This window comes from Alexandromys fortis, unplaced genomic scaffold (assembly GCF_014885135.2).
Source record: "Alexandromys fortis isolate MF-2015 unplaced genomic scaffold, M_Fortis_MF-2015_v1.1 scaffold_96, whole genome shotgun sequence".
NCBI lineage: Eukaryota > Metazoa > Chordata > Mammalia > Rodentia > Cricetidae > Alexandromys > Alexandromys fortis.
In genome coordinates, this window is record NW_026068053.1 from 3,986,056 (window position 1) to 4,004,760 (window position 18,705).

The 18,705-nt window shown below is 39.7% G+C and overlaps 1 protein-coding gene across 1 annotated transcript in view; it reads right to left on the reverse strand.

Annotated features, from left to right (window-relative positions):
* Pign (phosphatidylinositol glycan anchor biosynthesis class N) overlaps positions 1 to 18,705 on the reverse strand; it is a 102,753-nt gene that overhangs the window by 32,591 nt on the left and 51,457 nt on the right. The window contains exons 18-25 of the mRNA XM_050119773.1: positions 17,654 to 17,753; positions 17,465 to 17,557; positions 16,503 to 16,594; positions 12,788 to 12,896; positions 7,891 to 7,999; positions 6,960 to 7,062; positions 2,406 to 2,508; positions 669 to 755 (exon numbers count right to left, since the gene is read on the reverse strand). Coding sequence (XP_049975730.1) covers positions 669 to 755; positions 2,406 to 2,508; positions 6,960 to 7,062; positions 7,891 to 7,999; positions 12,788 to 12,896; positions 16,503 to 16,594; positions 17,465 to 17,557; positions 17,654 to 17,753 — 796 coding nt within the window. The remainder of the gene's footprint in view (positions 1 to 668; positions 756 to 2,405; positions 2,509 to 6,959; positions 7,063 to 7,890; positions 8,000 to 12,787; positions 12,897 to 16,502; positions 16,595 to 17,464; positions 17,558 to 17,653; positions 17,754 to 18,705) is intronic.

Here is an 18,705-nt window from a genome sequence, read left to right on the forward strand (position 1 = left end):
TAACTTTTTAAAGGAATAACTCCCTATAAATTTCTTGCAACTGGCCAGTTGGTCTTCCTTAACTGAGAGAGGCTTCATTGTGCCATCTTTCAAATGTGTGACGCTCAGTAATTCCATGGGATCACCTCTGATTGGATCCAAAGCCTATCAGTGAGACGGGAGTTGACCTAACAAGCCTCAGGTAAAGCACACAAGATACAAACTCATAATGGTTTCCTCTGGGCAGGAGAAACTAAACAGGAGTTGAGAGTTGAAAGAATTCTGCTTTAGTTTTTAACATTTTATTCTGAAGGAGTATATGCATATGTGATAAAATCTAAGAGACTGAATAAACTGTGATAAACTGCTAAGACTGAATGGTAGGAACACACACATTTGCAACATCATTTTTCTATAGCTAAAAAAGTATTTGCTTGTTTGCCCTCCTAGGGGTTGAACCCAGGGCTTGGTGCATGCTAAGCAAGCACTCTGTCCACCCCTGACCTAAAAGCCTGCCATCTGTCCTCTCCAAATGATGATGAGAACTATGTGTGTGAGAAAACTGAGAGTTAACTGGCCTCTAATAAAAATACCACTATTATGTAAGAAAAAAAAAAAAAACACCTTCTACAGCATCTTCCTCTATTAAAATGGGGTTGGCAGATGTTACAGGTCCCAACAAAGGATACAAGGAAAAAGGCCCTGCGGATGTCATCCAGATCGAGCAGTCGAAGTTGAGCTATATCAGTGTTACAGGTGAACTGAATGCTGCCAAGCTGAGAGGCAGGAAGAAATACATTAATAAACAATAGTATTTAGCTTACAAACTTACAGACAAATTAACAATGGCTAATAATTTATACTGTGCTTACATAAAAAACAAATAGAAAAAAACCCCACAACAGTGAAATAGTTTAATGACATCTTAATAGAACTCACTGGAAGGAAACATGTTAAAAACATTAGGTGGACTGTAGTGTCATCATGTCATTGAAGTAAGAGCTGGTCTCCTTTCCACCTTCAAACTGCTATTCAGAGACCTCAGTTATTAGTTTTCTTGTCTTCTTAGGTCAGTTATATAACATCAAAAATATTTCACAAAGTAAACATTTATTCTCTTACTTGTCCTGCTAATTCTATTTGCAGATAAATTATTATTTTCCCTTATAAAAACAAAATACTTCTGCCTTTGATAAAAGGGAAAGTCACACCATTAAATACTGTAGAGACACTCTTATTTAGGTCCCCAATCCCGGAAAAGAAGCCAAAAGAGAGTTGAAAGGAGAAGTCTCCCCGTTGCCATACTCGATATAAATAAAGAGCAAGTACTGGGTGCTGCGATCTTCTTTTCTAAACACAAACGGCCTTGCTTTCTGTTAAAAGTAGGGTTTGAGAGCCATGCAGTGATTCCCTCTCCTGAAATACTGCCGAGGGTAATTCTTCACTCTTTACACTGATCCATCCACACTGGTTTTCACACATCCACACCAGTACAACTGCTTCTGTACTGTGAAGTGATTCCGAATGAACAACACCTCTTGGGAGGCAGCTGGAGCTGGGTAAGGGCGGAGGAGCACAGAAGCGCTCAGTCTTTCTTCATCCAACCTCAGTAAACTGAGCAGTGCGTCAGCAATGTCTCAGAGTCACCTTACTTCTATAACAGGTGAGCGACATCACATAACCTTCTAACTCCTCAAGAGGACAACCCTTTTAAAAGTGGTTGACTTTTGTCCAGTTCTAGGCACAGCATAGTGTGTAAACTGTGGAAGATACAGTCGGAGGCCAACAGCACTAAGATGACAGAATACGCCTTGGACGATGATGGCTAGAGAAACAGCAATGGGCACTGAAAGAGCACCATATGATCGAGTTTACCGTCAAAGGGAAACCTGGAGGTGAAGCAGGTGTGCGAGCACGTGGTGGGAGACAAGTAGGCCGTGCGCATGCCACAGCATGCCTGTGCAGACACGGGCTCTCTACTTCTCCACAGCATGCCTGTGCAGACACGGGCTCTCTACTTCTCCCACTTNCCACAGCATGCCTGTGCAGACACGGGCTCTCTACTTCTCCACAGCATGCCTGTGCAGACACGGGCTCTCTACTTCTCCCACTTACCTCAGACCGCTAAGTGTGCTAGCCAAGTAAGTATCAAGCACTTTTATCCATGAGATGTGTTTCTTGCCCTATTGATATTTTGTTAATCTGATTCTTAATAATTTTCCAAAACTGTACAATTGTATTTTGTTATAAATGAAAATTTCCTTTATGTATAATTGTTGACCTTAATTATCAATACAAGTAAAATTTGCTAAGTTTTTAAAGTGCTAGATTTCTAGGCAGAAGGAATTTTTGACAAAATAACAGTGTAACATTCTCATAGCGCAGAGAATGTTTTAAAACAGAGCAACAGTTGTTTGGATGGCTACCTTCTGTTTGCAGGAAACGCCAGGCTGTTGTAGGGTCTCTTGTTCCATGTGTATCCAGACAAACATCAAGCAGGACAACGCTAAGGGAAAGAGAGCTTCATACCTAAGAGACAGGAAGTGAGAGCACAGAGATGGAAGCGTTCACAGAGAAGGCTGAAAATCAAAGCCAGAACTCACTCTCAAAATAATTGTGATGGCAGCTGGAGAGATGGCTCAGCAGTTAAGGGCAATTGTTGCTCTTAAAGAAGACCCAGGGGTTTGGTTCCACATCGTGGCTTACCATAGTCTGTAATACCAGATCCAAAGGATCTGTTACTCTCTTCTGGTCTCTATAGGTACCAGGTACACACACAGTACATATATGTAAAAGCAAAACAGTCATATACATGAAATAAACATTAAAAATAATTGAAGTAATACTCAAAATCTTTTAAGTTCTCCAGACAAAAGTAGAGAGACATACATTTAAATTTCAACTTTAACAGTATCTTGTTTTGAACTTAAATTTTGAGATACATGTTTAAAATAGTGGAAATATTTAAAACCATTCCTAAAGAAGGTAACAGCTATTCATAAAAGAAAAAAAAAAGATAATGTAGGAGGTACAAACACTAATATATGTATCAGGGCAAGACAAACATCCCCAGCTTCCTAAAAGGTAAGTTTGATACAGGAATACAAACCCATAATAAGAAAATAAAAGGGTCCACAAATGCATGAAAATATGTTTGACTATATCAGTAACTAATATGGAAATCAAAACAAAAATGAGATGCCAAATGTACTTATCATGTTTGTCAACAGAAAAACAGAGTTGAGAAGAGTAAACTGAAATAGATTCTCATACTATGTATATAGAAACACTCTATAGTGGAAGACCATCTGATGCTATGAGTCAAAAATATAAGAAACATTCATAAGCCACAATATAAGAACATTAATTCTAAGAAAAATCATGTATATGCACTATGAGTCTTCCTGTATAGAAGTTTACAGAAGGGGGCAATAAAGGTGTGAAGGTCTTGCATATCCACAGGACAGTGATTACAAATGTACCTGTACCTCTGTAAGATGGAAGACAGTAGACATAAAACAAGAAAGGAAGGAAGGAAGGAAGGAAGGAAGGAAGGAAGGAAGGAAGGAAGGAAGGAAGGAAGGAAGGAGGAAGGAAAGAAAGAGGGTGGATGGGAGGGAGGGAGGGAAGAGAGAGAGAGAGAGAGAGAGAGAGAGAGAGAGAGAGAGAGAGAGAGAGAGAGAATGAATGAATCGAAGTTTTTTCACACTGCCAAGCCTTTTCGAGACTGCTTCTGCTCTAGCTTGGGGCAAGTGCGCCACCTCCAGATCCCCACATGCTCCACTGCGGCATTTCCCATGCTGCTTTGGTCACACAAACACGTTTAGACTCCTCCTACTTTATGAACAGAGTCTGGCGACTATGCAAGTCTAGCTCACATGAAGTGGTTCTGAAAGAATAACTAACTTTATTGGAAGCTACACAACAAACAGACATACGTAACTTTGCTTCACTCTACACCACTCTAGGCCCTATGACACCATTCCCAGACGTGAACGTGCAAAAGAAACAAAATGCTTTCAACTCTGCCATGACGGTAAAATACTGAAGACGGGGCAGAAACATCAAGATTTGAAGAAATACATACAATCACCTTGTGTGTAGGATATGGGATGTCCTAGGATATGAGTATAGACTGTATACATGAGAAAATATCATTAGCAAAATGGACAGAAACAGTACAAAGCCGTCATTTATAGCCCATTAAAATTGCATTTAGCATTCTTACTTGAAGGAAAAATAGCATTACTAAGGGTATGATAAAATGACATCTCTTGTAGTTTGTTGGTGATATAAAATAGCACTGTCCTTAAAACAAATAGAATGTTTTGTTAAAAAAGTTCATGCTTAATGGAGCTCATACATCACTGTGAAAACCATACACAAACTATCTAAACTCACAAGCACTCAAACACAGAAATAGCCAGTTTCATAGCCATAAACCCAGTTCCATTATTCAAAGTCTCTTCACTTCCTAACCCACAAAATCAACCCCCCCCCAAAAAAAACTTTCCAGTTTTTACTGTTAAAACTGCAAAACACGATTCTTATTTTATAGCCATGAGCAGCTGCACTGCTCAGTGCTCAGGATGCTGGAAATGTGAAAGACAAAAACTGGACTAATCAGATCAAGAAGGTGCATTCCCTAGGAAAAGGCAGATGATGACTTTGAAAATATTTGTCCATTTTTATTTTCTATGTATGAAGATTTTGCTTGCATGAACATGGATACACTACATGCATGTTTAGAATGCAAGCAGGCCAGAGGAGGGCACTTACAGAAGGTTGTTAGTACCATATATATTCTGGGAACGGACACCGGGTCCTCTGAAGAAGCAACCAGAGCTTTTAAGTGCCCAATCATCTATACAGCCCCACGGCACCAAGACTTTGACAAACCGATTCAGCTGTATATGAAAGTTATTCTTTCTAATAATACACAATCACGAATCACTCTGTACTTCAGAGCTCTGGCCCTTTCTAAAATGCAGACAAGATCAGAGAGACACAGTCCCCTAAGAGACATTACCTCTTGAGACAACTTTTCATATACATCCAGCAAATCTAAATTAATATGGAAAGACCAATAAAATGTCATCGTGGACTAAGAGAATGTAATGAAATACTGAGCCCTAAATTGCAATCTGCTGGTTTGGCCTCTGGGCAGATTGGAATGGGCTGAAAATGCATTTAGATTTGTATTATATTTTGCTATGCAAAGGGATAATGTAAACAAAATTTCAAAGGGAAATATTTAACAACTTAACAGACAAATTATTTTCAAGAATTGTAATAGCTTTCATTTGCATAAAATTAATTCAGGGCTGATTACTAATGAGTCTTTTTATTCATTAAATCAAGGATGTATTGTTAGAATTTAAGATTACTATTACTCTATAATACAATAAAGCTACATTTATTCTAAGAATCTCTTATGCTGAATATTCACTGAATTATACAGAGAAATTTCTATTTTGTTCAAAACAGTGAAGAACTACATGATTTGCAAAACTGATAAGAAACCTAGAAACTGTACTAATCTGAGTGACTAGAACACGCAGTTTCAAGACCCTTTCCCAAGCTAAAGCTGGACTCTGAGTGCATTCTATAAAACTGTCTTCACTAAATTTTAAAGTAGTGTTTCAGGGTTCATGGCAAATCAACCCACCAGATTCTTTGTTTAGATCTATTTGTTAAGAAAATTTCAATTCTGTTTTAATTGTGTACGCCTTTAATACAAGCACTGGATGCAGAGTCAGGCAGAGCTCTGTGAGTTCCAGGGAAGGCTGGTCTATACAGTGAGATCTTGTACCAAAAGCAAAAGGAAAAAATGTAATTTTTAAAGAGATTTCTTTTTATATGCATGCATGTTTTCCTGCCAGTCTGTGCGCATGCATGCAAGTTCCTGCAGAGGCCAGAAGAGGGCACTAGATCACGTGGAGCTGGAGATACAGACAGTTGTGATGCTGGGAACTAGGCTTTTCTGCTTTTGAATAGGTTTTAAAACAAAATAACTTTTTTTCTTAAGTACAACAAGAAGAAATGATGCTGTTTTGTGTTACAGACAAATTTCTGTTTCCCTTCTAGCTGTATACTCCAATCACTTATCAGAATAGAGATTGTACCACTATGGAAAAATATATTTAAAAAAATCCAACAAAAATAAAAATCATTCTTAAAAAACTCTTTCAGATTTAAAATTCTGCCATTATCCAACAGGATTTCCTAATACTATAATTAAATAAAATTTCAGCAATTACTACAAGTAAAAAGAAATAACAGACAATACTATGAAAATTATGAGGAAAAACAAAACAAAATTTTAGATCAAGATATTGATGTGATTTCCCCTCTTTATGCTGTGATTATCATTAATGAATAAAGAAACTGCTTTGGACCTATAGCAGGGCAGAACTTAGTTAGGCAGAGAAAACTAAACTGAATGCTAGGAGAAAGAGATGGAGTCAAGAAGAAGCCATGGAGCCACTGCCAGAGATAGGCATGCTAAAACTGCTGGTAGTGGAGATGGGTTAAATTCCGATGTACGCATTAGCCAATAAGAAGCTAGAGCTAATGGGCCAAGCAGTGATTTAATTAATACAACTTCTGTGTGATTATTTCGGGGTTAAGCGGCTGGGAAACTAACTAGGAGCCTCTTTTACCTACTCACATAAAAAACCATAAAATATTTATAATTTATTCTTCAATATTTAGAAAAGATTCTTATTTCCAAAGCTTAGTTACTAAAGGAGAAAAGTCAATTTAGCATTTAAAATTTGCAACTGTGAAATTATATTTTAAGGAAAGTTTATACATATATGTGCAACAATAATAATCTTAGAAGATGTCATGAACTTGAGAAGGAGAGGGGGCATGGGAGGGGTTGGAGGGGGAAAGTAAGGCACAGAAATAATGAAATAAATAGTACTCATGAAATTCTCCAAAAAAAAGACTTTTTTTAAATAGAAAAAAATTTATACCCTGTGCTCAGAAGCAAGTAGGTTGGCATCAAGGAAAGAAGTATGCTGGAGAGTCGCTGAAAGAGAGCCGTGGAACTCAGGAATGGCACAACCAACGAGGAGGCTGCAAGAAAAGAAGAGTCCTGTGTCAGCTCTTCAGACCCAAGAGACCCACCACCACTCATGCAATTTAGGCTTTGTATGATCTTTAATACAATGCCAGGGTTTCTGTAAGAAAACAAAGATATTACATTCTTAACTAAAATTACACCTTGCTTTAATTATATTATGGGTTAAATAACTCAGATTTTCTCAACTTTATCCAAATCAAATCACTATATCAACTCCCAAATAAATAATTTATTATTTTCTCATGAAATAAAATGTATTACTTAATGTTCAGCAACTTGTTCAGCATTTATGTCGTAGTTCAAAGACAACAAATGCTCTAGACATTGATAATGTCTAATGTCAGAGAAGCAGGCATCTAGAGTTGTAGTGTGCCACCTGGTATATCAAGATCAGGAAGGAATGACTTCACCATATGTCAGAGTTGTGGAAGACGGAGAAACAAGATATTCCACAACAAAACCAAATTTAAACAATACTGGTGTAGGAGGTCCTTTGTGTGTTGCTTTCATTGCATATACAGAATGGAATATTCAAAAACAACGTCTTTTAGAATCACTCAGGAGATGTTATTAGATGTACATAAGTCCACAGTCCAATCATCAAGCCATAAATATTCTATCAAGTAACTCTTATTAATCTATGTGTGCTCACCAAAGTTCTACTTTTCTTTGTCAATTCCATAAAGAAATAGAAATAATAGCTGGCTACATTTTCCTTCATCAAAACTGCTTCTTTCAGTTCAACAAAGACATAAAGGTATCATTTTTAAGTTAAGAGACTGAAGATAAATTTTTCCAATTTGGTTCGAGGGGCCACTTACCTAACGTGGCCCAGCTCACAATCTGATTCATAAGAGGCAGGCCTTCTTTCTTTAGCAGACTGTGGTGGGTGCTGTATACAACATACATAGAGAACACTGTACTCAGCATCTGAAAACACACAGCAAACCGGTTAGCAAAGAGAGGGCAGGGAAAGGTGACACAGTAGAAAGAAAACGCTGAGAATTGTGCTCTGAGGAAAACTGGAACATGGCTGAAATGCTGGGACTGGACCAGGCTGCCTTCTTGTGCTCCAGAGCTATAAGCTAACACTGCATGCTGAGCCCCAGACTTGCCTGAGGATGGCATGAGGCACACACACTCTCAGGAGCACTACAGCGTACCTCATCAATGTTTCTATTTAGAAGCATCTGTCACAAATGTTGAACATTTCTTAAATTATACAAATAGAGAGAGTGTGTAGTTTAATGCCTTTCCCACCTCTGTTCCTCTGGACACAATATCCATGCATTTATTTACTCAACACATTTTTGCTGGCCCTGGAAACTGAGACAGTGTAAGTGTTCATTACATGTTACTGGACCGGAGGCGTCAGCTTGACGTCTGTTTTCATAAATACTGCTTTATTCAGTGTAGTCTCTCCCTTAGTTTATGCATTGTCTCCCTTTGTGCTGACGTGCTAGGCTTGAACACTTTTAACAGATTCCATATTCATGACAAGCAAAAATATTGTCCAGCTATATAGAAAAATGACTAGGTGAAGGCGTAAGTCACAAACAATGCCACACCAATTTGGAATTATGATTAACAGGGTGGTATTTATTTAAAGGGGAAAAAACTTACAGATCACCATCCCAGACAACAGCCCTCTGCGCAACCAGGAAGGGAGTCTAGTCGCCAGCAGAGCAGGAAGTGAAGAGGGAGAGAGGAGAGGGCAGTGGCCCCCTTTTTAAAGGGAGAGAGACCACGCCCCAATGGGCTGGTATCTCAGCGGCTATAGGCTGGAGGAGTGGAAGGACCTCCCGCAACAATGATCCCTGAACCAGTGAACTGATTACCATTTTAAAGAAATTAGCTAAAGTATAACCACAAGAAAATAAGCTCTCAGAGTTTACATCAGTGGTCTCATGAAATTGTAGAGATAAAATGAATTTATTTTGTCCCCTTGTGGCATAAATTAAGATACAAAAAGTGCTGTGAATAAGGCAATGATGCAATTCTAATTCTATTACAGGACACTGTGGGGGTTTGAATAGGAATGGCCTCCATAGGGAGTAGCACTAATAGGATGTGTGACCTTGTTGGAGGAAGTGTGTCACTGTGGAGGCGGGCTCTGAAGTCTCACATCGTGACTAGTGAGATCAAGACAGAACTCTCAGCTCCTTCTCCAGCACCATGTCTGCCTGCAGGCTGCCGTGCTTCTCACCATGACAATAATGGACTAAACCTCTGAAACTGTAAGCCAGTCGCAATTAAATGCTTTCCTTTATAAGAGTTTCCACAGTCATGTTGTCGCTTCACAGCAAAAGAAACCCTAAGTAAGACAGACGTATTCTAAATTCAGAGATGCCAAAATGAGAAGGAAAAAAAAAAAGCCTTGGCATCAATAAAATATGTCAGGCAGCACAGGAATTAAAGCAAATTATTAAAAATAATGCAAGAACTTTATAATGGAGTTATAACACTCAGGAGTGTTTCTAACAAAGTATATAAGGACTTAAGCATCATATTTTTCCCTCCCGGAGTGAGAGTTAGGAACACACACTCCTGTCAAAGCTCTCATTACTGTAGGCAGATTCTGTCAAAACTACCCCAGCTTTAGAGGAAAGCCAGTAAGTATGCCTTTTTTAGTGAAACATATGTTCGTAAGCTCTAAAGGATGTTTACAAAGAATTTCTTGTCTACTTATGCATTGAATATTGCTCTCCAAGAATGAATGTAACTTGTTATGCCTTTTAAGCATGGTACATTTTTATTTCACACTGCTTTGTTTTGAGAAAAAGCATTGAGGAGGCTCATACAGTTTTGTTAGAGCTGCAGATATGGTTATTATCCATTAAAGGTCAGAGAGAAGAGCTGATATGGAAGCGGTGAAGGGGGAACTCATGTGGGAATATAAGCTACTGCAGACACTTTGGATATCAATCTGGCGGTTCCTAAAAATCTAGAAACAGAACTGACATATAATCTGGTTGTACCTCTCTTGGGCATACACCTGAAGGACCTTATGTCCTACTACAAAGCCACCTGAACACCCATGTGCACTGATACTCTATTCTAATTGCTAGGAAAGAGAAGCTGGAGGGCTGCTAACAGATGAAAGGGTAAGAAAAACACAGCACAATTTACGATTGCTGAATTTGACGGCCATGACTACTGCACACATGAACACACAGCGCTATGATTACCTGCACAAGAGCAAGCCAGACTACATTATGGCGTAGATGGGGGAGGTGGTCTCTAGGCATCGCCACCAGCTGGGGAGCTATTGGAAGCTGACACCCATACATCTAAGTACAGCACTAGATGGACTTGGTGTTACATATACATAATGGGATATTATTCAATTGTAAAGTAAAATGAAATTCATAGGTAAATGGATAGAATGGAAAATAATCATTCTGAGATACCTGAAACCCAGAAAGACAAATACTGCATGTTGTCTCCTCTATCTGGAGGATCGATTTGATTCTTTGGATATGTATGTTTAAATGAGAGTACCAATAGATGGCAAGAAACCAGTATGGGGCCAAGGGAGGGCATTCAAGTTGTTGGTCAGACTCTTCTCAATAATATTATAGGCTATTGTCATAGCTTTCATTTACCCTCCTGAACTTAATGGTAAGATTTCTGCTGAAGACTCCACATATGTGAGTCATAGGACATGGAGAAGTTAAGTGGTACCAACCTGGAAGCTGCATCCCAACTCCCTAGCTTTTACAGTGCAGGAAGGTGCCATGCATGTTATTGGGGGAGAAAAACAAGCAAAGTTTTGCCCAGCGGTGTGCCCTTCCAGTTGAATAATGATGCGACTGGCAATTCAGGCCCACTGGTGGAATCGCTGCACAAATGCAGGAGTAACCAGCCACTTTCTGCTTGGACTTGCCCCCCTTGACAAGATGGAGCTCATTCCTTGTATTGCTAACTGGACCAAAAACCTGGGACTGGCGAGGTCACAGGCCCTAGATTGGAGCCTAGCACTATTATTCTGTTAAATGGATACTAAGTGTCCCCTAAATTCTCATCTTTATACCCAATACAGCAGAACATCTTTCAGCACTCATCACAGGCACTATTTTTTATAGTATATGGAGATCAATACAGTGTACGCTTGGTCAACATGCAGAGAGTAAGGGATCGTTGTGAAGGGGGATGGAAAGATTGTAAGAGCCAGAGGTAAATGCCAGGCATGACAGCACCACTGCATACATGAATTCACAACTGCATGCATACCCGCAGGAGATCAAGCCAGCAGAAATCCCAGCACACACGGGGTGGGGAGCACATAAAGCCCCATCCCTCTCAGAGAAGTTACTGGCAACTGATGGCTTCTGGAGGATGAATAGTCAGTTTTCTTCAGGAATGTAGCAGAAAGTAAATTCAGTGGGTTTAAGAAGCGAACATATGGCTGGGCGGTGGGGGTGCACACCTTTAATCCCAGCACTTGGGAGGCAGAGGCAGGCGGATCTCTGTGAGTTAGAAGTCAGCCTGGTCTACAAGAGCTAGTTCCAGGACAGGCTCCAAAGCTACAGAGAAACCCGTGGGGGGGCCAGGGGAAGAAGAAGAAGCAAACATACAAAGTTGGAAAGAATAGTGTTGGGGGATAAGGGAGAAATTGAAAGGGAGGGAAAGGGGAGTGGTTTTGACCAAAGCATATCATAGGCATGTATAAAATGCTAAAAAAGAAAACCAACAAAAAAAGGCATAAAACTGAAGGAGGAACATATTCATGGGGACATGAGAGTAGCTGACAGAGGAAATTAGGGATTGATATAATTAGATTTTATTGTTTATATGTATGAAATTCTCAGGAATAAAGAAATGATAATAAAAACAAATACATTCAAATCTTAAAATAAGAAATAAAGCCTATTGCTGAAAACAAAAAATATTAAAGAGGATTATTAGCCTATTAAAAAGTGCTTTTTATTCTTATATATAAAATTATATCAGTTTATGAAATATGGTACTACGTAATCTATCTTTTACAGTCTCATTAACTATTTGCTATACTGACATTAAAACACAAGCTGGCATTAAATTACTGAAAACCATACATCCTGTAAGCAGAATATCTGGGCACCAACAAATGTTAAAACACTGAGGTTAATGTTCTTTCTGCTGTACCACAGCTGGCAACCACCTCAAGCCATCTCCTGGGCCGTCACCTCCAAGCAAATTGGTGTACGTGGGGATGGCACAGAATCTCGTGCAGAGGAAGAACTTACAGCTCATGTTTGGTTAGTAAAGATGGCACGCCTTTAATCCCAGCACTCGGGAGGCAGAGGCAGGCGGATCTCTGTGAGTTCGAGACCAGCCTGGTCTACAGAGCTAGTTCCAGGACAGGCTCCAAAAGCCACAGAGAAACCCTGTCTCGAAAAACCNACCAGCCTGGTCTACAGAGCTAGTTCCAGGACAGGCTCCAAAAGCCACAGAGAAACCCTGTCTCGAAAAACCAAAAAAAAAAAAAAAAAAAAAAAAAAAAAAAAAAAAAAAGATGGCCTAAAGTCTCCTTAACTGCTGCTCTGGGAATCTTTGGCTATGTCTTACTGACCTTTTGCTATTTAGCTTTATTTCTGTGTGCTAAAACTTAAACAGAAAACTTACTTCCCAGGTGACAGTCTTAAGTGATAGGAACACAGGAGTGTAAGAGCATAATAACGGTAAGATACACTTTATTATATGGCTAGTATGACATACTATTGAACCGTAACTGACCTGTAACAGAAGCACCAACAGCTCCTCCTTTGCCAAAGTAGTTTTTCTTTTTGTGAGAGTTGTTACAATAGCCAGGGACAGCAGAAGAACCAGCAAGCCCGCACCCATGCTGTTTCAAAACATAGTTCACATTAAAACTTTTCTAAAGAAGCATGCTAATGAAAGTATATGAAAACAAGAGACACTTTACGCAAACGCAGAACTCTCAAGCATTCTGATTAAATCCACAGGAAGTAGTAGTGAAGCTGGCAGAGGAATGTGGAAATAGCAGGACACGACAGGGCTCACTGTAAACACTTTAATTCCTCCGTGTCATTCTCTACCTGCAAAGCTTCTTAATCTGAACTGGGCAAACACACGGAACTGTCGTCATGGGCCATGCAGATTCTAACTCTGAGACTCACTCACACAGCATCCCCTTAGGCCAATAGTTCCTTCCTGTCACTGGTCCTGGTATCTCTCACCCAAAGGTGTTGAGGGAATACATCACCATACACATATCCTATAGATGATGAAGTAGCTAATTTCCTTTTCTAGGCCATCAGGAAGATGGTCACTGAAATCACAGGTAACTAAAATCAAGGAATTTTAGCTCTATTTCTTTCTTCATAAAAATTTGATTAATATTAATTAAAGTATGTTCAAGATACAATGTAGAACTCAAATTAAGAGAACTTAAAAAATGAGTTTGTTATAAGCAGGTGTAAATGCATGGTTAGATATAGGTCAAGAACATGGTAAACATTTGTTTGTTTTAATTTTTCAAATAATCTCTGAGAATCATAAGACAGTAACACTTTAAGATGTATTATAATAAAACTCAGAAAAAAATGTTTGCTTTTTCTCTTTCTTTCAAAAACTAAATTGCATTTTTACTCATTGGCAACTCCTTTGCATTGGTACGCTCGGCTCTCAGGAAGCTGATGGTGACACTATACACCTATCTGTTCTTCTTACTTTATGCTTAAATGGTTCATGTATCTGTTTCTGCAATCAGAGGATGGAGTTGTTGTGAGAGATCAAATGGAGAAGGAACTTCCTCTATGAACTAAAAATAAGTTCCAAATAATTATAGGAAGCCAACATAAATTTAACATTAATAGTAACTTATATCAAGTTTAGAGAGAAACACCATAATTTTCAAAACCACAAATTTGATTTTTCACATTTTAGAAGATGTATTTGTTTTCTGAGTCAGCCTTTAGTGGAATGTACAAGTGGCAAATATCCACAGAGACCATTTATGCATTTTTTTTCTTTCAGCATATTGTAACTTCCCCCTAACTATGCAAACTGCTTGAGCAAGACAAATGGACCACAGCTGACAAAAGGAAGGAAAGGGCTTTACAGAGACGCCAGAAGACCCTGAACAGCGGGAGCAGGGGCTGACCCTGACTGTTTACTGGCTTTGCCACCCTACTCCTCATACTGGGTCACAATGCGCAGTCTTAATATACGCAGAGGTGCTTAATCTTATTGCAACTTGATATGCCATGTTTTGTTGATACATATGGGAGACCCGCCCTTTCCTAAACAGAACAGAAGAGGAGTGAATTGGGGGTGAGAACAAAGTGGGTGTGAGGAGAGGGCCTGGGAGGAGAGAAGGAAGGAGAAACTGCAGCGGGATGTAAATAAATGTTTATTAAAAATTAATAAAGAATTTCTTAAATTAACAAATCATTTTAAAATATTCAATTAATCTTCCAACTCTTAAAAAAAGATACACCCTCATATAGTAAAGGTTAAAATTCCTTTTAAAAATTCCCAGAGTGAACCAGGCAGTGGTGGCCCACACCTTTAATCCCAGTACTCCGGAGGCAGAGGCAGGAAAATCTCTGAGTTCAAAACTAGCCTGGTCTACAAAGCAAGTTCCAGGATAGCCAGAGATACAGAGATATCCTGTCTCAAAACATTGAAAAAAAAAATGCCCAGAGGGCTCAGATGTAAGCAGCGAAGGATTTATGTGATTTATAACAAGAAGAATGGAGGGGGATGGTATTCATGCCTAAATCCCCGCTAAATCCCCGTACTCAGAAGGCTGAGGCAGGACACTGAGTTTGAAGCCAGCCTGGACTACATACACAGGCTCCACCCATAAATAAATAAATTAGTTAATTAATTAATTAAAAGAAACTGCAGCAGTTAGATGAAACAAAGACAACTTAGTAAAGCACAGACACACAAGGACATGCACACACATGGCAAAGGCAACCAATTGTTTTTAACATTTGTCCTCCTCACTTGGTACGTCATGTACCATCAACATTGGAAACATATGTAAAACATAGAATTTTTTCTGCACAGTTTGAATGGATAAATATAGAAAAGTTTCCTAGCAAGTACAGGTCCCAGGGTTGATTCCTAGTTCAGCAGACATAACAAAATGAGTCAACAATGGCCCTGCCCCTTGTTGAACACTGGAGAAGGAGAGCTGGCCCTGCACCCCCATGGGAGAGCTATCCCCACCCCTCACCATGGGCATCTGTTCCAAATGGCATGGCCTAGGAGAGCTGGTTCAGGCCCTTGCCTGAGGAAGCAGTCCCAGTGGGCCCTGACCAGCTTAGCTACCACCCAGACCCTCATCCTGGGCTTTGGGTTGGCCCATCTTAATATCTACCTCATCTATGACCTACTGGAGAGAGTGAATGGCCTGGTCCTGAGGAGCAATAACCACAGGATCTCTATGACTGAGGGCAACAGCAGGATAGCCCAGTTTCAATAAGGATCCAGTAATGATGGTGTTCCAGAGGCCTTGAACCAGATCAAACTCACTGGAGCGGACAATTTGCAGGTGGGGCTGACTAGACAAAAGGTATACTGCGTGACACACTACAGATCCCGGCGACACTAGGATGATTGATGAGGTCTTGGCAAGACAAGGAGAAAAGTAGCTTTTGTTTCATTTTGTTTTTAATGTTTTTGGGGGGTATGTTGTAGGGGTGAGGGGCACATGGAAGGACTGCAAGGTGAACAAGAGTACACAGCCTGATATGAAATTTCCAAAGAATCAATAAAGAATTATGTTAAAAATTAAAATAAAATCAAGACAACACAAAATAAATGTAAAGCTTTTAAAAAAGAGATTCCCCCCAAGAGTAAAAATAATTTAATTCAAATAAGACAAACTTGAATTTGTCAATGGCATTTGCTATGGACACACTCAGAGGTAACACTTCAGCAACAGAACATGTTCACATGTTACTAAAATTTTTGCAGATTCCATAATATCCAAAGTACAGGAAATGTTGATGCACTTTCATTGCCTGTGAAGGTCTGGTAGCATCTCACAGAGATCATGCCTCGCAGGTGATTGGCTGAGATTATAACGAGTAATTTTACATTAGTATTTTCAAGTTTATCCATGCAACGTTAGACTCACGATCAAGATTAAAGTGAATTAAAGTGTTACGGTATTGGGGCTGGACAGGTGGTTTCAGTAGGCAAGGGACTTCCTGCTCTTCCAGATAATGGCAGTTCAGTTCCCAGCACCCTCGTAAGGGGGCTCCTACCCACAACCTCAGATCCAAAGAGTCTCATATCCCCCTGTATATATACCCACATATATATGGCTGGCGCCCACCAACACATCTCTCTCTCTCTCTCTCTCTCTCTCTCTCTCTCTCTCTCTCTCTCACACACACACACACACACACACAATGTCACAGTGTCAGGAGAGGACAAATTCTACTGAAATGGAAAACAATGTTGTACATACACTAGAGAGATGTCTGGCTTTCTACCCACAACAGGCATCAGTGGGAACACTGCCAGAAGCAAGGAGAAGAGAGCCCAACTCAGGCAGGTGATCTACAATAAAAAAAAAAAAAAAAATATATATATATATATATATTTAGACAAATATGGTATAGAAATCTGTTTTTAGCATCCAACATAATACATGAATGTGAAACTAAAATCAAAACCAGTCTGGTATTTACTATGGAAAGTAACATGTGCTAGTTACTTTTGTAATGACAAAATGTACGGTAGGAAGCAACTTAAAGAAGGAAGAGTTTTCTCTCCTAGAGAAGGGGGCGGGTCATGACAGCTTGAGCCTGAGGCGGTTGGTCATGCTGCAGCAAGAGCAGAGAGAAATGAATGCTGCTGCTCACTTTGCCCCCCCCCCCTCAGAGTCCCAGCAGTGCAGTGGGACTTTGACCTTGACTAACCCACTATAGATATTCCAAGAGACAAGCTGGCAGTCAAGACAACCCAATACAAACATGGTTACCGTACAGAATATTTACTATCTTTTTTGGGTTTGTGTATTGTTAGAAATTTTCATTAATGTGCTTTGGTCAAATTCCCTCCCAAGGTCATGTGTTTTTAAAACCCATTCAGTCCGGTCAATGCTACTTCCCTAGGGAAGCACTGTGTGAACGGGGCAGAGGGTGGAGTGTGGACCCCTAGGCCACTCTGCTGCTCCAGCAGTGCCCAGACTTCTCCCTCCAAACAAGACAGCTCTGCCTTTACAGCCTTCCTACATCTCCGGCTCACTCTGACAGGAACAGACATAGAAATCAGAGACCAACAGTTGATGTCAGCCCTCCCGTCCAAAGGACCTGACTGTTTATGAGGCTACATTCCACTCCTTCGTCTGAAAAACAATTCTTTGAGCCAAACACACATCAACACAAAGCAATGACCAGTCTGTGCTGTCAGCATGAGTACTTATACCTTTGCTCGGGCCCACAGCTGAGTGAGAAATGGCCAACCAGCAAACACAATCAGTCCGGCTGTCAGCATGTAGCGGTAGAAGAAACTGAACACCTGGTGATATATTGCCAAGAAAATGAAGAGTGAGGTCACGTAAGACCAGTATGAAAATGCAAGGCACCTGGAGATGCAGACTACCCGGGTCCTTACCAGTACTTCAATTCCCAAGATAAAGACAAGCGAGCAGGCAACAACGTGGCTCAGAGGAAAAGTCAACAGGGAGGCAACCAGGTCCTGAATAACTTGATATCTGTTTGAGAAGATTTTTTACAAAATGATTACTTCTAATCTGCAAAGCATTTTAAAATAAGCAACATAATGCCAAAAAATAAAAAGTGCGCAAAGCTGAAAGTCCCAGAAATTCCCACTCATAAATTATTTCAAATTTAAGATAAACTGTAGCAATTTGTTTCACGGCTTTGCTTACTTTTATTGGTAGAAAACTGTAAATATTTGGGGGGAATGATGAAAAGCACTTGCTTAGATTCTATAAATATTAATGACAATAAAGTATTCTTTTTTTACAGTATTAAAGGTTTATTTATTTGTATTATTTAGGTTCCTTGGGTGGTTTGTTCATCATTATTAATCTGCTGTCATACTAAAGCTAAAATTTCTGTATATGATGTTGGGAATATACTCACACCCTAACAGCTGACTTTAAGTAAAGTAAGAGAGAAACTTTTTGTTTTGTTTTGTTTTTCGAGACAGGGTTTCTCTGTGTAGTCTTGACTTTCCTGGAACTAGCTCTGGTAGACCAGGCTGGCCTCGAACTCACAGAGATCCACCTGACTCTGCCTCCCAAAAGTTAGGATTAAAGGAATGGACTACCACTGTCTGGCTCAATAAGTCATTCTTGTATTATCTTAGTTTAAACAAAAGGTATATACATTACAGATAAACCAGAAAGAAAAGAAAATGAACCCAAATGTATGCAAACTGAAAGAAAATAATGAAACTCACCTGGATAACCCTGTATCTACCCCTGGGCTCCAGCCACAGTCTGAGTAGTGAAAGTCTTAAGTGCACTTACTGACTTATTTATTCTCAGTACCGAGAACTAAACCTAGGGCTTTCCACATGCAAGACATTCACCCTGACACTAAGCTAAACCCCCAGCCTTTCATTTAAACTTCATTTAGTCATTCAAGCTGGCCTCAGAAATGCCAGTTTTTGTGCCCTAGCCTCCTGCAGAGATGGGA